This window comes from Haplochromis burtoni, unplaced genomic scaffold (genome assembly GCF_018398535.1).
Source record: "Haplochromis burtoni strain Fernald_Lab_line unplaced genomic scaffold, NCSU_Asbu1 Contig_15, whole genome shotgun sequence".
NCBI lineage: Eukaryota > Metazoa > Chordata > Actinopteri > Cichliformes > Cichlidae > Haplochromis > Haplochromis burtoni.
In genome coordinates, this window is record NW_024582376.1 from 4,003,508 (window position 1) to 4,030,947 (window position 27,440).

The following is a 27,440-nucleotide window of genomic DNA, read 5'->3' on the forward strand; positions in this document are numbered from 1 at the left end:
TTAGTGGGTGAGAGCAAAAAAGAGAGACTTACTGAAAAAAATGTGTTTATGGGACACGAGTGTGTGTGTGAGTGAGTATGTGAGTGTGTTCTTTGGATGGTGTTCTCACAGCTGCAGAGGAAGGTGAAGGGGTTCAGATTCCAATTCAACAAAACACAGAGAAGGCACACACACACAGACATCAGTGATCAAATGCTCAGAGACACACACATACACGCACTCCTCTGGCCAAAGTCTCAGAAACGTGCACACACTATTCTAACCAGCGGATCATTTAGGCCAAGTCTGCAGCCTCCAGCTAACACCTACGTCTGTCTCCTTCTTATACAGACAAACACATTTAAAAAAACAACATAAAACCCACAACCCACAGCATTCACACACAACACAGCCTCAAAAACAATGGGATATTGACAAGGACATTATGTCATTAAGGGTGGGTTGCTGGCTGACTCCTCTCTAAATGTTCCCTCATCATTCTGGTCATTTCCTCCTCCCCCTTTCTTCTCTTCCTCCCCTCCTTTTTTCATCCATTTACGGTAGTGTTGAAATGAAGTGAGTCAGCTTCCAGAAAAAGCCCCGTCCGTCCCTATACCATGGCCAGTGGATGTGTGTTTATGTGTGTGTGTCTGTGTTTGGGTTGAATGACTGCCTCAGTTGGAACAATAAGGGCAGCACAGGGGAGCAGACGGGGCAGCAGAGGTGCAAGTGTGAGGGTGTGTGGTTGTGTGTGTCAATGTCTAGCCGGCAACTTTAAAGACCGACATTAATAACAGCATATACTGCTGACAGCAGAGGGAGACGTTGAGCAGTCGGTTCTTCCTCTGCCCTTTCACTACAGCTGTCGCATTGACAAGGACGGCTCACCTATAAGATTTAAGTTATTACCGCAGCCTCACTACAACTCTCAGTACAGTCAGTATTTATGAAGGGAAGATTTGATCTAAACAAGGCTATCAATTACAAGTCTCCTCACCTATCATCCCCAGAGAAACTATTCTATTATCCTTCAGTCATCTATTTCACACTTAATCATTTTCTTTTCTCAGATGACCTAGGAAGGAAGGAAGCCGATTCTTACCACTATAACTCAATTAATCTCAAACATTTCATGGGATAACTACAATATCTGTTGAACATGGAGATGAAAAGGCCCCAAAAGCATACAGGAATGCATTCATGGAAAAGATTTCACGCCTTCCTTGAACTGCAGAGAGAACTCATACATTCACAAGTGCTGATATTTTCAGGTAAACACCACAAATGAATCAGCACAGGAAGGAGAGGGAGGACAGACAGCTTGCTTCCTTCTAGCAATGTCCCTCATTCTCTGTGTGTGTTTTCATGCGCATATTTGTGTATGTGCATATTTCCCTGCAGTCCTGTCCTTCTGTCACAAGAAGCTAAGGATCTATTATTCAGAATGGCCTCGTAGTATAGATGCTCATGAACGCCTAAGGCAGAGCATGCGAGAGTGAGGAGAGAAGACAGAAAAGAAGATGGGAGAAGAAATAAACAAGGACTCAAAAGCCAAGAAACAGAAGAAAAAAACTTACATTTTATTTAATACTATTGAAATCCTGAGTACATACCATTTAACTGATGGTCAGACAAATGAGAAAAACAAGAGCAATAAAGCTGCAGATGTAAAACAGACCAACATGTGTGTCTATAACAGAACTACCATAATCAGTCACGCCTGAGGATTTTTCATGCTGAAGAATTAAGCAATTGTCAATCAGACGCTTTCCAGATAGTACTGCACAGTGGGTTAAAATCTCATTATGCTTTTCTATGTTCATAATTCCACAAATTTTAACAAGACACCCAACACCACTGGCTGAAATGCAGCTTCAAACCATGACAGTTTTACCGATGGCTGTAGACACTCACTTGTCGTGCATTTTCCACTCTGGACTACTGATTCTCAGTCCAGTTGTTGTGAAATTTGGCACATCTTTTTCTCCCTTCCTTAACAATGTTTGTTGACAGCCACCCTTTCTACTGAGACACTTCTTTTGAGGCTTTAGTGAACAGTAGAGAATAGACCAATTGAAGTGTCAGATGCATCTCTCAGGTCCTGGGTTTGGATTTTTCACATTTCTTTAAGAAATAACTTTCAGATACTGTTCATCTGCTATAGGCAGTTTTGACACACCATGCTGAGATATGCCAAGTTTTCATCTAATAGATCTCTGGAAATCACTTGTTAGAGCAAAAATGCTCTAACGTGTCTGTGTTATCTTTGGCATTTTTAATAGATTCAACACAAGAAACTGGAACAAATGATGTTTTGTGACATACTACTAGTAACAAATTGCTTAAAAAAATGTAAAAATTGGTTTCTTTTCATCCCTTGAGTTAGGTTCTGTTTTGTGCTTGAATGTTTCATGAAAATGGTCAAGTAAAAGTAATGGACTGAAAATTTGTGAAAAAGCAGCCAGAGAAACTTGAAAAAGACCTTCAGACATCCTGGAGAACTATTGCTCGAGAACACTTTAAAAATTCCAAGAAATTCTGGCTCTTTGAAGGCAAAATATAAGGAAACATATGATGTTTCGAGACTTTTGCTTTATGTGTTGTATCTGTGAGCATGTTAGCCCATGTTTGTACAACAGAGTAGCTAGGCTGTAAGTGAATTACAGACTGGGATTTTTGTTTGTGTATTTTCATACAGATCATAATTAAAGCAGTATCACAACTGAAACAGCTCAGCAAGATATTATTGTGTCTGATTAAGACTGGGCTTAACCACCTTTTGTATTCAATCATCTTAGCAGTTTAAAATAAAAGACCAAAGACAAAAGAACGTCTTTTTTGATATTCCATCAGCTGAAAATGATAATTTCCTGGCCACCGATGATTTGGTTTAAGTTGACATTAGCATGGCTCACTTTTCTTCACATAAGCCCCTTTCAAATCGTAAATCCGCACAACGCTGCGACTTTCTTTGAAGACTCAAAACTGTGAAATCAACACTTTTTCGTGTGTGATATTTCCCTACAAGCTATTTCACTGACAGTGAATGGGAGTCTGACTTTGTGGACTCATGAAAGGAACACATTTTCCCAAAACGGAACTTAGATTCAAAGCTCCCCAATTTATATTCTGAAAACAGAAAAATGCTTCCTCATTCCCGTCCAAAAAAAAAAAAAAAAGAATCCCTCCGGATATTATCCAAGGGAGGCTCTTAAGTCAGTACTTGATCTAGTAAAGCAAAATATTGCAACAGCATTAAAATCTCGAGTCTTTAATGTTGGCTTTGTGTTTTCACTTTCACACCACTTACCTCATTCATTTCCTTTCTTTCATCTTTCTATATTTACCTGTATGCAGTGCAGCAGATCTGTATGGTAGTAGCGATCGTGGTGAGCATTGGCAGCAGCTAGCGTTAGCAAGTAGTCATTCCTGGCCTGTGTCGCCTTTGAGTTACAGTCACTTCTTTTTGCTTTCAACTTCAAAAAACAGACAGAAAAAACGTGTATAGTGTTACTACTTGTTTTTAAATAATTGTTCAAAGTAATACATCTGAAAGCCCTGCCTAAACAAGCCGCTGTTATGTTTCAGGTTCTTACCTTCACACTTGCTTTCTGTAAACTAATTCTTGACTGAAAAAGACCCAGTTTAGACCTGAAAAAGACAAAAAACAAAACAATAATAAGTATCTAATTTTATTTTATTTTTTTTAAACACTGTAAACTTTTTGTGTATTCACATTTTTAAATTTAACATGTCAAGTAAAAGACGACAGAAGGGAAGATCCAAGGATTTCTACCACATCTCCATCCTCTGATTCAGACCAGACTTTATAGACGAACCCTGGCCTGAGCAGAGCGAGACTTGACAGTGATGAATGTGAGCCTGATCCAGACACTCATTTGTATCAATGACAGAGAGAGCCTGTCTCCTCCCGGCATGTGTATCCGTGCGCATGAGCGCAAAAACATTAAAAAAAGCATGTTTATTTCGATTAAATCTAACACTCCCCGATGCAAATGCTTCAGTGTGTAATTTTCTCTGCCAGTTCCCCGCGCGAGAGTACCTGTAAAATGCTTCTACTTAAGTCCTACTTTACACCCCGAGTGCTGTTAAAAATAACATTCACACCAATTTATTCCTGTGTGTTCCTTGTGCCTCGCCATTTTTATCCTCTCAAACACACACGCATGTGCATACTCTCCAATAATGGCACACAGGCGATACAGTTATTTCCATCGCTGCTACTTTCTACTGAGCGATAGAGAACAGAAAAGAGTAGATTGGCCAATCGATGTGAGCGCAAACCAAGGGTTGAGAATTCAATGAAGTGAAAATGTCACCATAGCTACTGCTACCAAGGGATGGGAGGAAAACAACACTCATCAGCTCCAGATCAAACTCTGGAACTAATTGTGAGACTGCAAAGCTTCAAGATTTGAATTCTTAGAGCAGAAACAGGTCAGGTGGCTGTTCAATCAGAAAGCCTCTTAAGCTTGGAAGGTAATAAAAAAGTAAAAGACAGACACCAGGGTCACAGGAAAAAAGTGCTTTCAATCAACATCAACATTACTCTCTATATATCTGCTGGAGCTATGCTTCAAATTAATTAATAATATCAAATTAACATCGTTTAGATGTGGTTAGCTGATTCATCAAAACTAAAGTCAGTCAATGTTTCCACACTATTCTTTACTGTTCCTCTGTTGTTGTTTTCATGTCTTTTCGTCTGTATTTTTTCTCTCTCTTTCAAACACCTGTGTATGTTTATGACTGATTGCTTCTTTCATCCTCGATGACAATGTTTTTCCCTTTCTTTATCTCTCTCCAAACAAAAACACACACACATTCTCCTTATGAGGTTAACCAGCTTCACTCTCTTGATTGCATTCTCCCTCACCATGGAGACCATCTGTTTAGTCACACCATTTTTATATATTTACCAAGAAGTGTGGTAAATTAAAGAAAAATCCAACATAAAGTTTCTAAGTAAGACAAGTGTAGGGAGACAGGATTTACCACCAGTAGACTTTGGGTGTGACTTGATATTTAGGAGGACTCTTCTCTCATTTTGGTGTTATGATACACGGTTGTGTAAAGCGCTCTCTTGAGCTTTATTCACACAGGCCTAAACATCCTTCAGTGACCCACAGGCAGTAAATAGGTGAAATGGGTCTCAAAGAGGTGCTACACCGAAAACCTTGCAATGTCTTTCGTTGCTATCAGTTTGCTGCAGTCACCTGTAGGTTGCACAGAAATGAACTAAAGCTAAAAAGTGTGGCGCAATCTACGCTATATTGCTAAAAGTATTCCCTCGCTCACCCAAATCAATGGATTCAGGTGTTCCAGTTACTTCCATTGCCACAGGTGTATAATATCAAGCCTCTAGGCATGCAGACTGCGTCTACTAATATTTGTGAACGAATGAGTTGCTCTCAGGAGCTCAGTGAATTCCAGAGTGGTACCGTGATAGGACACAACCTGTGCAGTAAGCCTAGCACTGAAATTTCCTCACTACTACATATTCCACAGTAAACTGTTAGTGGTGTTATAACAAAGTGGAAGCGACTGGAAATGACAGCAACTGAGCCATGAAGTGATGAACCCTTCCTGTTCCAACATGACTGCGCACCAGTGCACAAAGCAAGGTCCATAAAGACATGGATGAGTGAGTCTGCTGTGGAAGAACTTGAATGGCCTGCACAGAGTCCTCATCTCAACCCGCCAGAACAACTTTAGGATGAATTATGAGTGGAGACTGCGGGCCGGCCCGTCTCATCCAACATCAGTTTCTGACCTCATAAATGTGCTTCTGAAAGATTGGTCAAAGGTTCCCATAAACACACTCTTAATCCTTGTGGAAAGCCATCCCAGAAGAACTGAAGCTGTTATAGATGCAAAGGGTGGGCTGACTGACATCATATTAAACCCTATGGGTTAAGAATGGGATGTCACTCAAATTCATATGCATATGAAGGCAGAGGAGTGAATACTTTTGGCAATATAGTGTATGAATGTTTTCTTTGTATAATTGTCTTTACCTTAAAATATAAAGCACCTTGAGGCAACTGTTGCTGTGATTTGGTGCTAGATAAATACAATTGAATTGAACTGAATGGTAACCATCAAAGTAATAGTTGGTTGAAATCTGTTGGTCACATCAATAAGATGAATTGAGAAATCAGTGTCTTCAATGCAAAGAAAACACAACCCTCAAGCAATCAAAGCAATCCCAAAGAAGTTTTTGGTGCAGCATCCTCTTTGCAACCGATTTCATCTAAATCTGGTAACTGCACCGCTCAAAATCAAAGACAATAAAAAATTAGAACAGCTTTGTATTGATTTGCAAGTGGACCCAACTCGTGCCAGGCAAATATGTGCCCTCCACAGCATAACAGGGACACCAGATCCCCTCACTGAAACTGACTTGGCAACTACCTGAAAAGCCCTACACACACACACGTGCACAGTGTTGCGGCAGACTTACTTCGCCTCGATGTCGGCCTTCTCTCGTATAGCGTGGGCAACCTGCTCGCAGTCGTAGTATTTTTTCTTAGCTTTGGCCAACTCCTTCACTGACTCCTGCAGCTCTGCTTGAATGCCGCTCAGCTGATCTATTGTCTGTGAAAAGGGAAAAAGACAACAGGCATATGTTTGAAGAACAAGCAGAACAACATGAAGTTAACTCTGAGCAAGCACATTGGAAAGATGCAGCAGCAACAGAGCACAAATACTGCTTCAGGAAAAAAATGACCAACTCACCTTTTTAAGCTGCTGCTCCTTGTACAGTCTAACAGTCTTAGCGGGCTCTGATACTTGACTCTTGTAATTGTCGCATACATTGAGCCTGGACTGGCTCACCTGGACTGTACCTTCTAAATAGGACCTCCACACTGCATACACATTCCTAGTAGGAGAGAAAAAGCACTGAGTGCTGGAAAGTTTCTGCAGCTGGATTATTTAATTAATCCAATATCCATTTTCTTGGATATTGGACACGTTTTTTAAAATGTGGGTTTTAAAAAAACTGTGTGAGCAGGGAACCACAAGGGGAGAAAATTTGTGTCGCAATGCATTATTTCTGTTTGTCAGAATAACTTAGATCCAACTTCAAGTCTTCTATTTCAGTGCCTCTGTTACAGTAAATAATGACTCATAACTGTGCTGTAGACCATGACGATTTTTTTCTAGAATATTGAACGACTCCAGCACAGTATAATTTCAGCCTTCATGTGAACACTGCAGCTGAAATAAATTTGTAGATGATGCAAGAAGACAAAGTAGCTTCCAGCTCCTAATTTTATGTAATATGTGCATTTTTCTGTGTCATATGCACACACACAAACCTACCTATAGTCTGTTCTCTGGTCATCAGGGTTGATTCCAGGCCAGTCTCTCTTTAGGTACTGACTCGCTAACTTCTGCAGAGCCTGAAAGCACAAGAGCACAAAAATGGGGAGCTGGGAACAATTAAGGACCATCTAGCTCCTATTGTCTGATTAATGAATCCCTGCCAAATCCCCGGAGAAGATGCTTTTGATGTTATAGGAAACATGCAGACTGTTAGAATAAAATGAATTACAAGTTTGTGAACTGCACTGAGTCAGCTCACTTGCACCCAGTCATTCAGATGAGAGAAACAGTGTCTAATGTTTGGAATTCATAGCGAATAAAATACATTCAAATCTGCAACTTGACAGAAAATGCATTCACTGTTATCATTATGCAAGAAAAAGGAACGTATGGTGAAGATGGGCGGTTGGATTTTTATTTCTGTACAGTGGATGTTTTACAGTTTAGTTTGGGTATCAGTGCACAAAACAATAGACCGGCTTTGTATCAGTAAATCCGAGTCAGTTCCCGAGAAACCTGAGGGCTACAAGAAAGGGTAACCTACATCTTCCAGACTGGGTCACTGTGTCAGTAACAGTGACTCACAAACGCTCTGTCCTCGTGTCCCTGTGTTTACGTTCGTAGGGATGGGTAGCCTTAATAAAAGAATCCCTACTAAAATACAGTCAAGACAGTTTGAGTTTCAAGGTAAATACTCCAATCCTCAAAGCCACCTTCTTCCCTTTATCTTTTTTATCAAGCTTCCAGATCTGCATGTAAATCTGATATCATTCCTCTTTACAAATCTCCTCCTTGTTATCCTAAATCACCAACACTTCCCTCTCTCTCCATGCTTCACCCTTCATCACTTACATTATGATTCTCAAAAGGCCTATTTTTAAATCTAACTATTGCCCCCCCACAATCCCCTTACACCCAATTGCATTTACACATATACACATCCCTTCTGTGCTCTTTTTTTCTAATACCATGCTATTGAGCTCTCTTTTACTTTTGTCTCTCCCATTATAACATACGCAACAGAATTACTCTGTATCTCTCTTTCTCATCTTGCTTTTTTTCACCTTTCACAGATGGTGACTGAGGCCATCAAAGAACAGTTCTTTCTCTAGTTTCCTGGACCAGATATTTGTTTCCCTCCAGCTGACACACAAGCTTGTGTCCTGGGGGAGACTGTGGCCTAGTGACCCCTGGCATCCACTGTCTAAAAACCTCATAAAGAAAGGGAGAATAACTCTTTTATGAAGAAAAAAGAAAAAAACAGCATTATCTCCTAAATGTCTTAACTGGAGTGAACTAAGCATGTTTTGTAGTACATGACATGCAGTGAGTAGATTAATAAAGAGAGTCCAGGTTTAGTTTTATTATCTATTTGTGCCTTTATTTTGCACAAATAAAGGAAAGATAAAGAAACAGCAAAAGCAAAATAAACGAATGGGCAAGATTACTGGCATCAGCAACCTTGTGTCATGAACATATAAAGATCAAGAACAGTCATCCTCGCTCTCTTTTTCTCACTCTTACCAACAGGCTGCAGTGGATCTGGATGGCACTTTTACTTTGAAGCCAACATTCTCCATTTCTGGTTTGTGTTGGACTTTTAACAGTTTCACTGTGGCAAGTAGTTTACAAGTATTTGCAGATAAGTCAACACCTTCATGCAAACTATGGGCAACCTTGGGAATCTGCTAACTACTAATTGCAATTAGGTTTTCGGTTCAGCACCATATACCCTTTTACAACAGATTTCACACTAGTGACGGCAACCTGCAGAAACCACTCCCCAACTGGTTACCAGGAAGTCACTTACCAGTCTAGGCCTTCGTGGTTAAGGCTTTAGCAATTGATTTCACACCGACGATTACCAGAACCCTTCACAGCTGGTCAGGTAATATTCATTTTCACATAGCAACCGGTGGTCACCGACTGCTGCCTGAGGCCTCAAAGAAATCTCTCTGAACGCCAAACTGCTCAAACAGTCTGATTAGACACTCATCTGCAGAACTTTCCAATACCAACAAACTAACATTCACGCCCACTTCACATGAGGATTATCCATCTGTCCAGCACAGTGAAGACAGGCTGCGTTTGAACCTCTCTTCCTTTTTCACTCTTGTTACAACTCCACATCTCTTGTTACAGTATCACATCTCTCTGCTACTGCAGCTCTTAATCCACTCCACACTGAGGCCACCCATATGGAAAAGTAACGGAGAGAAACATTGTACTACCAGATGGGATTCTAAATTTTTTTTTTAATTGTTTGTATTTCTTTTCCATATGTGCATCCATAACAACATAAAGAGCTCCGGATTTCTGACTTGATCTGTGGTTTGTTTCTAGTGAAGAAATTCTTTGCACTGCACTGTAACAGCTAGGAGATAGAGGATGTTATGCCATAGAACCGTCAATAAAGCTATTAAACTACATTTTGACCTCCAGCTGTCTTCAGAATGAAGACAACCCATCACTTCGGTAAGAACAGGACATTCTTACATTCAATATGAACCTGTGGGCAAATTCACACTTAAACAAATCTGAACTTACCATTTGTTTAAAGGTGAGAGTGCCTTTGAAAGCAAGCCAAAACATAAAGTTGCAGGAGTAGCCATTTCACTATTAGACATTGACCACCTGCATGTCCTTGCTCCAAACCTTTTTTTTATGCCAGCACACAACTTGGAGCCTCTTAGATCAGCCTACAGAGCTGTTATCAAAGTAAGAGCAATGACTGAATGGTGAGAAGGACACTGACTGACTGATATGTGAAAGCTTACCTAAGGTGCTCTTGGCCTATTAGGAGGATGCTCTTCAGTTACTCCTGGCTCATCTTTTTATTCCAACCGCTCTTGCTACAGCCTCTCTTCCCCCCTTCCTCTCTATTTTCATGCAGTATGCTTTGTTCCTTTCCATTTTTTTCTCAATCTCTCTCTCACACTCTCTCCAGCTTCCTTCTATTCATTTTCTACAGGACATCTCATCCCTCCATCCTCCGTTCTCTGCTGTCATCACCTGACAACCACCTGAACAGCATGTTGCCATAGCAACTCCTCTGCCCTCCCTATGTGGTCTTGGTGAAGTAGAAATGCTCCCTTTAGTAGTGTGTCTTTATGTGTGTGTATGTCACATTCACACACACACACACACACACACACACACACACACACACACACACACACACACACACACACACACATATATCCTGTTTTTGTGATCAGAGTGGCAAAACAGGGTACCCAGACTGGAGGATATCCTGTGTGTGTGTGTGTGTGTGTGTGACAAACAAAGGAAAATTGAAGGAAGAAGGAGAAAGGCTAAGTTCTGCGTATTTTAGGCATATGAGCTAGTAGGCTTTGCTAAACATCCAGTAATTACACTTGTTATTATAAACATGTGAGTTTGCACACCACTTTTAAAGTCATTACCTCATGTAGGGCATGTGAAAAGGTGAAGGACTCACCCAACTGGACATTAAACTGTATTTAACCAGCCAGCTCGTGTGATGTTCAGGTGCAGCGATTTGTGCCAGTGTGAGAAAAGAGCAAATAACAGCCACAGCTAGCGAGAGGTCGCCCTGCGATACGTATCATGAAAGCTCTACTCATCCAGCACCTAAATCAAACACAGCTCTTCCAGTACCCAGAATGCAGCTGACGCATCACCTGCCGTGGGCTACACAGAACTACCACACAGGCTGTATTGTTAGGGACAGATTATTTGCAACTGTTTGAAATTTTGACAGTCCCTGTGTTACTTTGACAAGAAGTAAGGCAATACACCAATAGCCTTGCAGGACTGATCAATTATTTTTGATAAGTGTGTTTTGAGAACACTCCTGTTTTTAGAGCTGCAGACTAGTGCTTTATTTACTTAGTATCGATCTGATACCAAGTAAATACTGTACCAGTATTGCTGAGTTTAAACTCCGCATGAGTTTGTAAATCAACAGCTTAAAACATGAGGTTTTGAATGTAAACACATAAGAATTAGCATATTTCAATATGTTTGGGCTAGTAATCATTTTATTAAACAATGCACATCCTGCTACATCTCTCTCTCATCTCTAGAGAAAAATGATATCATGGTGATAACTGGTCTTTTTTTCTTCCTCAATCCCATTATCTTTATCACTCAACAGCTCTTGTGGTGAATGACTGATTGTTAAAGTTTTATTTGGCAGAGTGTCTGGAAATCAGATGAATATGAGCTCTGAGTCAGAGTAAAATGAGCATGATAAAATGATTCCATATGCTGCAAAAACAAGCATCAAAAACTAGCTTTTTATAATGTTTGTCTAATAATAATGCTAGCAGGTAGCATGCACCCCATACTCTGACATATTTAGCTGACTCATAATAGCGTGAATCCCCCACGAACCACCGCACTCTCCCTCCCAACAATGTCCAGAGTGGCTGTGTGAAAGAGGTACTGATTACAGGACAAAGTGTGATGACACAACTGTTACTCACTGGTAGGAATGATGACTGTACTTTATCTAAAGTATTAACGGTCGCACCCAAAATTTGTCCGGAGGGCTTTAAACTCTCAGAAATAACTCATGATTACACTTGAGTGACTGCGGAAAGAGGAAGTGATGTCACCCAGTAAGAGCATATGTTAAAGTTATAATCTACAGTGGGGCAAAAAAGTATTTAGTCAGCCACCGATTGTGCAAGTTCCCCCACTTAAAATGATGACAGAGGTCAGTAATTTGCACCAGAGGTACACTTCAACTGTGAGAGACAGAATGTGAAAAAAAAATCCATGAATCCACATGGTAGGATTTGTAAAGAATTTATTCGTAAATTAGGGTGGAAAATAAGTATTTGGTCACCTCAAACAAGGAAAATCTCTGTATGAATGGCACCTGTTTGAACTCATCATCTGTATAAAAGACACCTGTCCACAGCCTCAAACAGTCAGACTCCAAACTCCGCCATGGCCAAGACCAAAGAGCTTTCGAAGGACACCAGGAAAAGTATTGTAGACCTGCACCAGACTGGGAAGAGTGAATCTACAATAGGCAAGCAGCTTGGTGTGAAAAAATCAACTGTGGGAGCAATCATCAGAAAATGGAAGACATACAAGACCACTGATAATCTCCCTCGATCTGGGGCTCCACGCAAGATCTCATCCCGTGGGGTCAAAATGATCATGAGAACGGTGAGCAAAGATCCCAGAACCACACGGGGGGACCTGGTGAATGACCTGCAGAGAGCTGGGACCAAAGTAACAAAGGTCACCATCAGTAACACACTACAACGGCAGGGAATCAAATCCCGCAGTGCCAGACGTGTTCCGCTGCTGAAGCCAGTGCATGTCCAGGCCCGTCTGAAGTTTGCCAGAGAGCACATGGATGATACAGCAGAGGATTGGAGAATGTCATGTGGTCAGATGAAACCAAAGTAGAACTTTTTGGTATAAACTCAACTCGTCGTGTTTGGAGGAAGAAGAATACTGAGTTGCATCCCAAGAACACCATACCTACTGTGAAGCATGGGGGTGGAAACATCATGCTATGGGGCTGTTTTTCTGCCAAGGGGACAGGACGACTGATCCGTGTTAAGGACAGAATGAATGGGGCCATGTATCGTGAGATTTTGAGCCAAAACCTCCTTCCATCAGTGAGAACTTTGAAGATGAAACGAGGCTGGGTCTTCCAACATGACAATGATCCAAAACACACCGCCCGGGCAACAAAGGAGTGGCTCCGTAAGAAGCATTTGAAAGTCCTGGAGTGGCCTAGCCAGTCTCCAGACCTCAACCCCATAGAAAATCTGTGGCGGGAGTTGAAAGTCCATGTTGCTCGGCGACAGCCCCAAAACATCACTGCTCTCGAGAAGATCTGCATGGAGGAATGGGCCAAAATACCAGCTACTGTGTGTGCAAACCTGGTAAAGACCTATAGTAAACGTTTGACCTCTGTTATTGCCAACAAAGGTTATGTTACAAAGTATTGAGTTGTATTTTTGTTATTGACCAAATACTTATTTTCCACCCTGATTTACGAATAAATTCTTTACAAATCCTACCATGTGGATTCATGGATTTTTTTTTCACATTCTGTCTCTCACAGTTGAAGTGTACCTCTGGTGCAAATTACTGACCTCTGTCATCATTTTAGGTGGGGCAACTTGCACAATCGGTGGCTGACTAAATACTTTTTTGCCCCACTGTATAAGTGACTAGCAGTTTCTATGCTTCACTCATCCCTTCACAATTTCTTTGTTTAGTTTATTACTCGTCTGTCGGCTGCAGTCCTGCTAAACACAATCACCTTGATACTTCTGCCCGGTGTTTACTCCCTTTGTTCCACTCACTTGTTTTCTCCTGTCTGCGTCTCTCTCACGTTTGCCCATTCTCTAGCTGCCTTCTCTCCCTCTGTCTCTATCTGATTTCTGCCTGTCTTTGCATCTCTGCCTTTTCAGCCCGCCCTCACTTTCTTAACTACTTCCAAGAACAATATACTTGATTTCCTCTCTCGTCTCATCCAGTCTTCACTCATCTGCCCCCAAAGCTCTCTGTTTCTTGTTTATGTGTGTGCAGGGCTAGCTACAGTAAAGTAAGGGAACAGTGAGTGGAGGCTAAATTGAATAGAAGCACCATACAGGACAGTATAAGAATGTGAGAGAACAGGGAGATAAAAGAGAAGCTGTCACTTTCTTTATCGCAGTCTCTCCTTTTTCCTTAGACTTCTATTAACCTTGAAATCAATGCAAATGAAATAGTATAACAATATCTAATATCAGACACATTAGAGATAAATGCATGATTAACAAGACAGCTACAGTATAATGGATGTGTGCATGAGATCCTGTTTCATACAGTTTGAAGACAGTGTGAGAGCACTATATAGAGGTGAAACAGTGAAGAAGGAAAAAGGAAAAAGGAAAAAAAATAAAATGCAAAAGCACTAGTTTCAGTTTATTTACAATATTCAGATCTGATGTTTACACTGAATCTGGTTCTGCTGCAGGTTTCTTCCTGTTAAAAGGGAGTTTTTCTTTCCCACTGTCGCCAAAGTGCTTGCTCATAGGAGGTCATCTGATTATTAGGGGTTTTCTCTGTGTTATTGTAGGGTTTTGATTTTACAATATAAAGTGCCTTGAGGCGACTGTTGTTGTGATTTGACGCTGTATAAAACTGTAATAAAACTGAATTGAACCTAAGAACTCATGTATGCTTTTTAATTTATGTATTTATTTTTTGTCAGAGAGCACAACATAAATCAATAATAACTAATAACATTAATGCTGATTTAGCACAAGTAACAGTAAAGCACAGCAGATACAGAGCAGCACAGAAGGCATGCTTTTTTGGGCAGTACAGTGAAGTATGACCCCAGCCTAAAACTATTCCAGTAATGCTGATCGTGGGAGGGAGAATAAGGGACAAACAGCTAACCCTTACATGCTAACCCGCACACTCAGAAAACATGGAGCTTTTGATGGACAGCTGGTAATTGTGGCTGACTCCTGCGCAGAGGGCGGGTGGATGTCTGGTTTGACACATTGAAAGGACAAAGGTTAAATTTTCACTTTCATTCTCGCTCTGTTGTCCTCCTACATCTCCCAGCTCTCAACTTTTTTCTTTAGCTGTTCTGTTAAGGGGTCATGTCCGTTATTCCTCTGCCTCACTGAAGGCTGATTGGCTTTATTTTCCTGACTCACCACCAGGGGTCAGCTACCTGAGTGTCTGGCAGAGAGACAGACGAGAGCCAAACCTTACATGCTAGTAAAATCCTATTGTGAGAGGAAAAAAGGGGGTGGGTGTGTGGGGTGGGGGGAGTCCTGTTTGCTTATTTGATCTTGAAACAACATCTATTTGCCATTCATCATACATTTATATAAAAAAAGAAAAAGAAAAAAGAAACACTACACTCCGACATTCCTCCACAAACACACACCTACAATTAGGAGGGAATCTATTGTCCTACTAAGTCAGGGGGCTGTTGCTAGGCAACCTCTATTTCTAAGGTGAAAAAGACAGCGCTGAGGGAGAATAGTGAGAGACAGGGAAAGCTAGATAGAGGGAGGGATGTAATGAGCGTCTGAAAGTAGGAGGAGGAGGGGTTGACCACAGGAAACGCTCACTTAATCATTCAAACCGCATGCAAATAAAGACACTCATCCTCTAACACACACAAACAAGCACTTTCCTCTTTTCCTTCTCTCTCCTGCCATCCTCAGTCCATGTATATGCATGGTGAGGATACTGGTGCTGCAAAACAAGGGTTGGTTGTATGGACAGCTGCGAGGAGGCGTATCTGTATGTTAATATGTGCTTAAGAGCAAGCCGGGTTATGTACTAGAATGGTTTTTAATAAGCTCCGGGAGGATTTTTTTTTTTTAGCTGGGAACATTTCTCAGTGACTGTATGGATGCGTGTGTAAATGTCATGGGAGCTTATGCAGAGCAACATCAAATACAATGGAAATCAGACAGTCTCACAGTCTTGGCTGGAAGCGCTGCTTGGCTTCTTCTTAGACACAACTTAACTAACGCTCAGTATCACAAGTATGCTGACTCAGCCTTCTACTGGGAATTGTATTTTGGTTTTTTCATGTGTCCCAACAAATCAGCAGTACACTACAAAGTGGCTGTCTTGTGGATGAAAATAATTTCATGGTATGTAAGCAGCTCAGCCATGTTTAAAATGACAGTGGTGTGAAAAAAGCAGCTCTGGAGTGTTTCAGTATTATTACTACTGTCAGAAGTTGAGGTAATGCACCTATCAGCTGTTTGCAGGCCACAATTAAGGTACAAAAATAGAAGAAGAAAGCCTCGCTGACTACCAGATGTTGGTAAAATGTGTTGTGACGTAAACAGGAGAAAAATGCTGAGCCAAAAACTACTACAGTCGAACAAAAGTCCTGTGTAGAACACAAGAAATGAAAATGAGGACCAATGCAAACTCTCCTGCACCTAACCACTGTTATGTGAGAGTGGTTGCGGGAGGGTGGGATCATCAAAGAATGATTCCCAGTGAATCTGAATGGTGCTTTTGCTTAAAATGTCTATTCCTTCACAATGAGAATCAGTCTCAATGCCACACCTAATAGTACCTTTAAATAGCACTTCAAAATGTGCCAGGTTTCTTATAAAATTGTCTGTTATAATCAAACTATTCATCAAGTGTTACTGAATGAGTACTTTAGTCAAACTGGCTTCAGTAAGAAAAAGAGCTTTGAAAAGACATTTGTGTATAATCTAAAAGACCGCGCATGTCTCAGTTTGGATAAAGGAGTTCTCATATTGAAAGCCAACCTATTAAAGAAGGCAATTGAAGCCATTTTCATGAACAGAGGTGCAAGTGAGACAGCAAATCACCATCAGATTGGACTTCAGGGGGTCTTTAAACTGCCAGTTTTATAATACAAAGCACTTTGTGACGGGTGACTGCACCCATGTGAGAATCATGCAAACAACTGCTTTCGGTGAATTCACTGCAAGCTGCAAGTGGAGATCACGTATGTTACTGAGTGGATGCCATGCTTAATTACGTGTAGCAACCTTTTTCCGTCTTATAAGAACTGTAGCTTTTTATCAAACAGGAAACAGAAGAGAAAGAATATACAAAAGAAACAGGGGAAATAAACAGCGACACACTTGCCAATAACTACACAGGAACAAGGGAAGTGAAACCAAATGTGGCCTGCAGCACATGTGTGAGCTTTTAATCATCTGAAGAATGAATCAAAAAGAAATCTGAAAGGCTCACTTTGGAAAGCTCTTAAGTTAAGCAGGCTGCCAATGCACTATGTACGTCCTTTCACTTCTTTTTATATTCTTTTGGGTTTTTTTTACTGGGAAATCTAATAAGTATAAATCTATAGTTTTCACTAGCACAGACCCTCTGCAAACAGTGGCATAGATGACTGTCATTTACTTAAGGTTAGTCAATGCTTATTAGAGTATTAATTAAACTACAATATATAATATATTAAATTACATTTTATTATCTCAATTTATTAGAGATAAAGCCCTGGATGAAAATTAAATTACACATGCAAGGCCTCAACACAGACAGCACAGTACTTCTACTACCAAAGAGGTCAAAATTAGAAAATCAAGGTGCAACTGAAGTGAGAGCAAGATAAAAGATTGAAGTAACAATAATTCTTGACAGAGCTGTCACTCATCCACTCCATCAGCTGGTTGAGGTGCAATATTTGACTCACAGCCCTGGAACTGCGTTATTATTATTACTAATGACGTTCTTATGTGCTCAGATAAATGGGACTATTTTAGTTCTGCTCAACTGATCTGCAGCCTTTAACTCCACACATCGTGCCTTTCTAGTTGACATATTATTGAAAAGGATTTCGTCACGCTTATCTGAGAGACACTTCAGAATCCATACTAAAAGTCTTCATCAGCTCCTCTGTTCTGCGGGATCCCTCAAAGCTCAATCCTTGGACCAATTATGTTTTCATTGCATACTATATTAATCCTGAATCATCTTGAGAGCATTGCTTACCTGTATTTTTCTGTTAATCCAACAAAAGGCTCTGCTACCTCAGTCAATGTTTCAGTGCTATTAGTGATTGGATGTCTTCAAAATTCCTCTGTCCTAGTAAAACTGAGGCTCTTGTGTTCCAGTTCTGCTTCTCTATGAAGACTGTTCTTTACTTTAGCCCTCTCATTAGCAACATCACATCATATGATCAGAGACTTGGTGTTATTTTTCTCCATCTTTGGGCTTACAGTCTTGTTTCTTTTATCTAACAAACATCTTGCCCTTATTTCCATCCAGTGAAACTTGGAATTCATTTTTAAATTATTAGTTACATATAAAGCCCTACATTGCAAGTCTCCTGCATATACAGCAACAATGCTGACACCTTATTCCACCAGTCAGCCTGGCTGGTCTCTAGAGACTACTCCCTGATCCTATTTTAAATCTAGAGGCTTCTGTAGCACCTACACTTTGGAACAGCCTTCCCCAGCCCATCAGTTTTGGCTGAATCAGTGGTTTGCTTTAAACTTAGAATGATAGAATGATTTTGGGTTTCTGTACAAACCAAAATTTTGTATGGAAATATGTAAATAACAAACTACTGTAAGACCGTAAACTTGTATGTACCTTATTCTGGGATACATACACTTCTATGTTTTAAAGTGGTGCAACCTCCCTGCTTTTACTCTGGTTGCTACCAAGCTGCACCAGTTGTGAGCTGTAGCAGGAAAACGCTCTGGGATTCTGCTTTGTCGGACTTCTTTCAAGTTTCAAGTGGACACTTTCCATTTTCTAAAGGTGATTTTGAGAATCTCCTAGCAATCAAAGCAATCACAAGCTGTTTTTTGGTGTAGCACCCCCTTTGTGATCAAGTTTACCCAACGACAGCTAGCAAACCTCCAAAAACCAATCAACAATTGGTCAAGTAATACACATTTTTCCAGAGTAACTGGAGTCTGGGAGGGGGTTGCCAACCAGTCTCTAACCCTCTGTGACTGAGAAGTAAGTACATCCTTTTTGAATATCATAGCATTTTATATTAATTATTGTGTAAAGGATGACGAAAAGCGCTGTGAACAATGAATTTGGTCCAGAGGTGATTGAGAAGATGGAGAAGCTGAAGATATTTAAACAGTATATAGTTCTTGTTTTAATGTATGGGTTCCTATATTTAGCGACAGTCCAGCCAGACCTACCTGTGCATAGTCCCGCTCCAGTTGTCCTTTCTTCAGACTATAGCTCCTGCAACAAAAAAAAAAAAAAGAAACTTACTGAAATGTACAGAGGATAAATGAAACAACAGATAGATTCATAATGTATATATCACAACAGATAACATGTAGGAATACAGATAGCAAATAAATCATCATAAAAGCACCAAGGCCTATTGCTTTGTTACACAGGAGGCAGAAAAAACAGACCTGATGTTTATTTTCAGTGACAGTTTGTGTACTGTGTGTTCATTATGATGAGAAAGCACAAATGCTGCAATCCCACCGAGTATGCCAGGGGAGAGCTTGGTGACCACAACATTATGCAAGGATGGAATTACCACTCTCTTTATTTCTCAACGACTCTTTCTAAAAATACCTTCTGAATTTATGACCCACACAAAGCAACCTTTCCCCTCGCCCCGTTGATGTGAGTCAACAACATCCTGGAAGTGAAGAGACAGTGAAAGCTCTTATCACAGCCCAATATTATGCAGAATTAAAAACATAACATTACATATGTGATTACACAAACAGATACATATTTTGGCCATGAATGTGAATGGACAAAGCATCATGTACAGTTGATTGGATCTAAATATTTTTATATATATCTCACTATGCGTGTGTAACATGTATTCTCGAGATAAATGCATAGTTCATCAGATGCGAGCCCAGCTAACTAACTCAATACCACTTTTAAAGCTTTTTACAAATCTTATCACATTTTTCACTGTGATTTATTTCTTAGAAACTTGCAAGGGGCTTTCTGTGGATGGTTACTGGAGCTGTTGAAAAACAGTTATTACAGTACAATAGCTCCATATTGGAAAAATGTGTCTTATATTAGTTGGCACTAATAGCAAAAAGGTCTAGCAGGAAAATATTATTAAACCAAAAAAGCACTGCTGGGATTTGAACCAAGGATCTCCTGTTTACTAGACAGGTGCTTTAAACAACTAAGCCACAGAGCCACAATTGCAAAGCCTATTTAACCTTACCATCTTGTTGCAACATCGTAGTATGATCAGGCACTCTGCTTCCTGTACACTTATTAATGATTATGACTGGTCAGTTGCTGCCAATGCCACCCACCCCTGAGAGAGCTGAAGAGAGGCATGGAGGCTAAGCAGGAATGCTGTTCAACATTTTTTTCAAAAGAAGTTCAGGTCAGACCAGAAAAAAGCCATGGACATTTTTAGCTATTCTAAAAGTTATGACTGAAATGATGATCACATGAATTTTATTTTGCTATTAAAGACTTGTATTAGCAGAAATAAATAATTTTAATGTTGATGTATGCCACCTAAGAGAAAAGACAGCAGGCATTTTCCTCCTGCTCTGGGTTGGTAATGTGGATGGAGACTCTTTGGAAAAAAAACACTAGTGTGGATGAGAATTATTCTCACATGTAAATGAGGGTATTGTGTTTAGGTGTCAAGAATAACCTAATCATTAGCATTAACCTTTAGTTCATTCACATGTAGATATCCAGAGCTCTGTGGCCCACGCAGAAGCACACTTGATCACACTTGGGTAACTTGTTCAGGCTTTATTGGACAAGGACTTTTACACAGATTATTCTTTGCGTGAAACAACAAATAGCAGATTGGCAGAAATATGAGCCTCAGTTAAAGTTGGGGGGTGGGGTGGGGTGGGATGAGGGGGGCATGAAAACATGGCAGAATATAAACTACTACCAGAAATAATCTGTATCTGGAAGAAGACGTATACTGACTCCATTATAGGCATTACAAGCTGGTGCTTACACCCACTCAAGATACCTTCGGAGCAGCACTGCTGTAGCTCAATGGTAATTTAACATGGCTTTGAGAAATGAGCACCATTATACCCTAGTTTTGAAAACGCAATAGCTCGAGGCTTTTTGCTTTGTATCATCAGATAAAGCAGCGCAGGGTACATTCAGTCCCAGTATGTATCCCATGTTGACATTGCTGGAATAATTACAACCACACTTATTATTGTACAATATATTTTAACTTCAAGTCACCGAACCAATGCTGTCTTAAATCCGATCAAGACAACAGACTGTTAACATCTAAAATCAAGTACCATCAGGAAAGGCGAACAGTGGAAGAAGACACGGAGGGGAAGACAACACTGTAAGAGTAGACAGCATAATTACCACCAATGGCCTGTATGATAATTACAGCCCAAACAAATAGGGTAGTGCTTCGTGTCAAACCTTTCCCCAGACATCATTTCTGTGTTAAAGCTGCTATATCCAGTCTGGTTTCCAAACACAGGCTGCTTAGCAAATTTCTTTTAAATAAGAGACTGTAGTAAATCTGCACCATTGCCGTTTATCACTGATCTGCTGCAAGAGGCTGGAGCATGTGTTTACTGTTTAACCCCGCCCCGTGCTTGTCCGCTGAAATACGACACGCACACTCCCCCAAACAGGCCTGTCCACATGTGGGCTTAGTATCCGCTCTCTGAAAGGGACACACGCTTTTGCAGCACACAGGCCTCGTTGGCGCAGTAGGCAGCGCGTCAGTCTCATAATCTGAAGGTCGTGAGTTCGAGCCTCACACGGGGCAGATGTTTTAAAATTGTCAACTAAGCAAAATAGCAAAGCACATGTGCCTTGAAGTGAAACATGGGACAGATTTCTTGCATTACATGTTACTGAGTCACAGAGACATGCTCCTGCTAGTTGCTCAACATCCACGTTTGAAAACCTTGACAAACTTGTTAATTATACCTTGAAAAATCCTTCCTGCCTTTAAGGCAAAGCACAATCAAGAAATAACAGTGCTTTCACTTCACTCATAAAAACAACTGTCTAAACTAAAATCATTTCATGCTCCATGCTAAAGAAGGAAAAAGTATAGTTCTCATAAATACAAATAACAGGGCCACTCCTTATAAAGCTGTCCTAATGGCCATGTTTTGGGCTCTAGGGCTTCTGTGATAATTAAATATATTAGTATATAATCTCAATTGATAGCCAAGGTTAACATAGGTGGAATTAATGGTATTCAGGGTGTTTGTATCACATTGCATAGGTCTATGGTTACACACATTGAGTGACATTCTTGCGAGCTTCATGCATCAGCCTTAAGGCAATGGCTCAAATGTTCTGATGGAAAAAGAATGAGAGAGTCATCATAGAGTAAAAAATAAATACATTTTAAGAATCATCTATCAGTACCAATGAGATGTATGTGGACCTCATGCGTGTTCCTCTGCTTTTCCATTCGATTGTTCAGTCTGACGTCACTAGCCGTGTCTGGACCTAAACTCCGCTGCAGGTCCATATATCAAACGATCACTATGGCATTACTGAGAGTTGAAAAACTGTCTAAACTCTTTCATCTTTAATAAAATGATCAGCTTTCTGCTCTACCAGGTGTAACAATTGAGTTTAACATCCAGGCATCCATGAAAACGGAATTTATGACATTTAACGGAGTTAGAAGTTAGCAGGGAGTTAGCTCGCTAGCTTCTATCTAAATACAATATAGCATGTCCTGACTGCGGGGTTTTGGAAACAAATTAAAACGTACAGCTCTGCTATCACTTCCAGCATAAATGAAGACAGAAAACTAAACAGCAGTGACGTTTGTAGGGTTACTGAAGTTGAGCTAGCTGCTATATAATGATGTGCTACGTGACCGCTAGCGACACAGCTATGTTAGCATAATATAAACAAGCTAACTTTTTTTCCACTCGATAAAAGTTAACGTCAGTGTTCTCAGTGGTCAGAAACAAATGTAATCGCATGGCAGGATGCTGTAAAAGGACCAAACTTCAGCCAGGAGAACAACTGAGATAATCCATCCACAATACGAGGTTAGTCATTCATATACTGCTGCATGGGATGGGCTGTAGCTACATCCTAAGGTTTTAAAAACTGAGCTTAAATAAATGATTAGTGGTAATAAAAGCCGAGGGAGGTCAACAGTGGTCGCTGACTGTTTTAGGAGCTTTTTGAGATCAAATAGAAGAAAATACATAACATTAAGCATGTTAACAACACAAAAGCCATATTAAACGCAGACTACTTTAGGCCCGGAAGTAGGATTCGTCGCGTCATCACTGAACAACCGGATAGCAGGGGCTAAGCTTAAGGGCAAACAACAGTACAAGCACAAACAAGTTACTCCTATAACTGGTTGTACTTTATCATGATGCAAATGCGCTGCCACAACACTGCATTGCTGACAATGAGTGCAGGATTTCCTTCTTTGACCAAAACAGACACAGTATCTGCTGGTGTCTTAAATTAAGTGTCTTAAATTGTCCAAGAGTGTGCAACTGTCTTAAATTACTTGGTACTAAATAGCAATGGAAAGGGAAAAAAATATTATTGAACAAGTGTAGCGGAGTTGGAACAAAAGGCACTGCTGGGATTCGAACACAGGATCTCCTGTTTACTAGACAGGCGCTTTAACCAACTAAGCCACAGCGCCTACACAAAGAGACAACAGGATATCAATTCGGTGAGATAATCCATCCACAATACGAGGTCAGTCATTAATATACTGCAACAACATGGGAATAGAGCAGCTGCGAGAGAATTCAACATTAATAATCAATGGTATGGAAGTGGAGGAAGCAAGAAGAATGAGTTGAGTAAAGTTTGACTTATCTGACTGTTTTGTTTCGCTTAATGCACCTTATAATCTGGTGCGCCTTATATATGAAAACAGACCTGCCATGGAAAAGAGCAACTCAAGTCAAAGCATTAGAAAATCAACTGCCTGTGCTACCTTTTTGAGTTTAACACACTACGGCAAGATACACAAGATTACTGCACTAGATGTTATGGTCCTGCTCCTGCAAGCTCTCCTGTAACTGCGTTGGATGACCTAATCTCATACTGTGAAAAAGCAGTTGGTATACCTTGTTGGTATAAGAGAATCCTTGCTGTTTTTAAGGCAAAGAAGCTAGGTGCAGTTTTTAAGCAGTTTTCAATTTCTTCTGTATGACCAATCTCCTAAAAAGATTTAAATTAACATGCTTAACTTTCAATAGCTCCAAATGGCTGTAATGTCTAGTTTCTGGATCTGTCACCTGAACATATCACAGCACATATGGAAACATGACTGCTCACTCTATTCACACACAATCGATCCTGCAAGCCTGAAACATACAAGTCAGAAAGTACAAACACAGAAATGCTGACAAACACTCCTCCTCGCTGGGATCTTTGGACATGTCTGGGCTTTTCATGCTGCCATGGTTACAATCCAGTGTAGCCAGCATATGTAAACATCAACACCCAATTATCAGCTCGAAATGTCTTTCACACCCATTTTGCACATTCATGAGAAACTGTGTTCCTAAAATAGTCAAAATAAACAGAATAGGCATTTCAGAGTGAGGTCTTAAAAATTATATAGATTTAAGTAGTTATCTATTTGAAGATTATACTGTACTTCATGTTTGTGTCTATCTGCATTTGCCTTCTTCACCCCCTAGATTTATTCAGCTAACAATTCACATCTATCCCTTGAAAACCTCTCCATACCTTCACCTGCACCTCTATTTCGTGCCTCTCTCCCCTGCTCTGACCCTTTCTCTCTGGCTTGATGCACTCTGCTTCTTAACTACTTTTTCTCTACCCTGCTCCTTTTGTCCGCCCACCACGGGTGCGTGTGCGTAACTGAATGGTGTATGAGTCGAAAAGCCAGCATGTCAGCATCAGCTGTGTGTGAAGAAGAAAGGGAGGGAGAAAATGTGCAGGCTTGCAGATGAGTGTGTCCCCGACAGGAAATACTTAAGAGCCTGAGAGTGGACACAGTGGATGTGTGTGTTTGTATGTCTGTGTGTGAGTGCTGAGGGCAAGAGGAGCAAGAGGCTGAAAAGCAGAGAGAGGAAATGATCAAACATGAGAAAACAGCTGAGGTCAATGGTTAACGGGACACAGAGTGAGATCAGTGACAAAAGGATAAGCAACATGAGTCACAGAGTGAGACAGAGGCCGAGGAGAATGGCCATGTTTTCACACTGGTGATCGACACGAGGCATAATACAGCAGATTTGCAGCAGTCTTTCCTCTCCAAGACCAAGCTGGCATTCAGCTCGAAACATGTTTACTTCATCTCAGAAAAGACAACAGTTGATAAGCTGAGATGAAATCTGAGTTCCCTTTACAATAAATTAATTCTACACAGGGTGTGTGCTAGTATTAAAGACAGCAGTACTAAGTATTAGAATAAAAACTCATCCCACCAGTTCTCTCCCCACACACACCTTTGCTATAACCCCACAAAACACTGACAGGCAAAAAGTAAATCTCTGATCATGTGTTTAGAGTTACTGTTATCTCTGTCCTCAAAGACTAAGACACTTTCTGTGACTGTGAAGGCAGCTGCTGCTCAATAATAATATATTATGACCAGGTTAAAAAAAATCACAGTGAAACTTTTACCATTACTCAATGATATATTGTTTTCTAAAGATATCATGGCAAAGCATTTGAGGCCGTGCTGGGGTGTGAGTCGGTGGCCAAATAATTTCCAACATCAGCTGGGATGCTTTTTTATTATGACCTCGTATTGTTTGTGATATCTGATTTTTTTGTCTATGTCTTCAGATTAATCAACTTTATGAAGATGAACAGTGTCGTTAAAACGGGTGCATTTGATGTTGTTCACCTTTATATCCCATTTGTAATTTTTGTATTAGTAACTTAAATCTGTCAAACAATTGGTAACTGAAAATGTTACAAATTGTAGGTTAAAATAAGCACTGGACTTTAGACTCACAGCTGCATGCTACAGATATCACTGCTGGAAAGAGAAAGAGAAAGAATGTCACCATATAGGCAATATAAGACATAGATATAACTTCCAGGGTGGAAAAATAGAGTTCCACCTTCCACCCCATCTGAAGTGTGCCAAACAGCAAAAGCTGTGGCTGCAAAAAGACTTCTGATCCTATACAAGTACAGTGGAACCCTGACTTACGAATACCCCATTTAACGAAAAATTCAAGTTACGAAGGCACTTAACGGCAATATTTCTGCCCGTGTTACGGCAAAATGCCTGCGTAACGAAATCCGCTGACTCTGATTGGCTGAGCCCAGAATGCCCGCAATGCCCACAGTGCCTTCCGAATCACGTGACAACCCCTTGGCTTTTGTACTTGCACTTCGCTGTTCCACTTGAACGACGTATTGTTGCTGCAGTTTGCAATTAGCCTATAGCCTATCGTTCACTCAAAAGGCGCGATGGGTGCTTAGACTTACGAAAATGTTCGACTTACGAAAGACCCTCGGGAATTCATTTCGTAAGTCGGGGTTCCACTGTATATGAGAAAACAGCTCTTGGTCTTGACCTCTGTTAACATCTTTCCTGATGAGTTTATGCACTCAGTCGCTCGTTTTGGGTCCTTTTGATCACACCATGTTACAAAATGGATCATTACCATTGGATGAAACCAGACACAATTTGGCTAACAACTTGTAAAGTTGGATGTGATCTGAAACGTCTTCAAGCAACTTAAAGATGTCCTGTCGCTTTTCTTTCCAAGCTCCTTAGATCACCATGAGGTAGATGACTGAAAATCTACACACCTTTCTTGACATTTAAATTGTCGCAACAACTGAACTGATGAAGGACTTTTATTGGCATTTTAATGTGAAAAGACTACTTGTTATTTAGAGCTCATTTTAGCCACTTTGCTTCAGCCTTACTTGATATCTGAGAACACTGTCAATGGTCCCAACAGGCCAACAAATGGCCAATCAACTTGCCCAAGAACTGACCCTGGACCATTGGTGAACCCTTTGTTTAGAGTTACTGTTCCTGATTTTTTTTTTAAATTAATTAAACATAATTGTTAAAGCTACTGCTGGTCAGTAAGAATGGATATTGATTCTAATATTGTTAGTGAGTGTACTAAGAGGTCAGATTTGGTTTATGATTGAAAGTGCAGCTGTAAACCAGAGGAATCTGAAAGCTTGTTGTTCATTTGCTCTGTCAAAATGTCTATTTACATTTTTCAATTACTCAGTGGTATTTCATATGCTCCCTTGCACTGACAGGTTACAAGTCTATTCAGCTCCATTCAGAGGCAATTTGATCCTCTCGCCCTAGAGTAATTCACAGTTGCACTTTGATTTAATTCTAATAATTCTAAAGTACAAAAGAACTACGACCTTAAAAGAAGAAGAATGAAAAAATAATAAAAAGAAGAAAATAAAGATAAAGAGTAGATATTCATAAAAAAAATCTTTACCTGCTTCAGGGGGGGAAAAAACAAAATGAACAATTCAAAATGCCAGAAACACTTACACGAACGAAGGCCACAAGTTGAAAGACATAGGTCTACAACAGAGATGGAATGGATTGTATTTAGCTGCTGAGAACTTTATTGTTCATCGGGTTATTTTTCCAAAGGACAAAATATTGCAAATCTTAGAAAATCCTCTGACTCCACCACAGAACAAATGGTTGCTTTAGCTGCTTA

The 27,440-nt window shown here is 40.3% G+C and overlaps 1 protein-coding gene and 2 non-coding genes across 3 annotated transcripts in view; 1 reads left to right on the plus strand and 2 right to left on the minus strand.

Moving 5' to 3' along the window:
- LOC102292418 (F-BAR and double SH3 domains protein 2) overlaps positions 1 to 27,440 on the minus strand; it is a gene marked incomplete in the record, with an annotated part of 76,463 nt that overhangs the window by 38,014 nt on the left and 11,009 nt on the right. The window contains 6 exon segments of the mRNA XM_014330599.2: positions 3,327 to 3,455; positions 3,576 to 3,630; positions 6,464 to 6,597; positions 6,739 to 6,883; positions 7,327 to 7,406; positions 18,984 to 19,029. Of these exon segments, the coding sequence (XP_014186085.1) occupies positions 3,327 to 3,455; positions 3,576 to 3,630; positions 6,464 to 6,597; positions 6,739 to 6,883; positions 7,327 to 7,406; positions 18,984 to 19,029 (589 nt within the window).
- trnam-cau lies at positions 21,487 to 21,559 on the plus strand. The gene has a single exon. It is a non-coding gene; the product is annotated as a tRNA-Met (tRNA).
- On the minus strand, positions 23,361 to 23,434 carry trnat-agu. Its single transcript has one exon. It is a non-coding gene; the product is annotated as a tRNA-Thr (tRNA).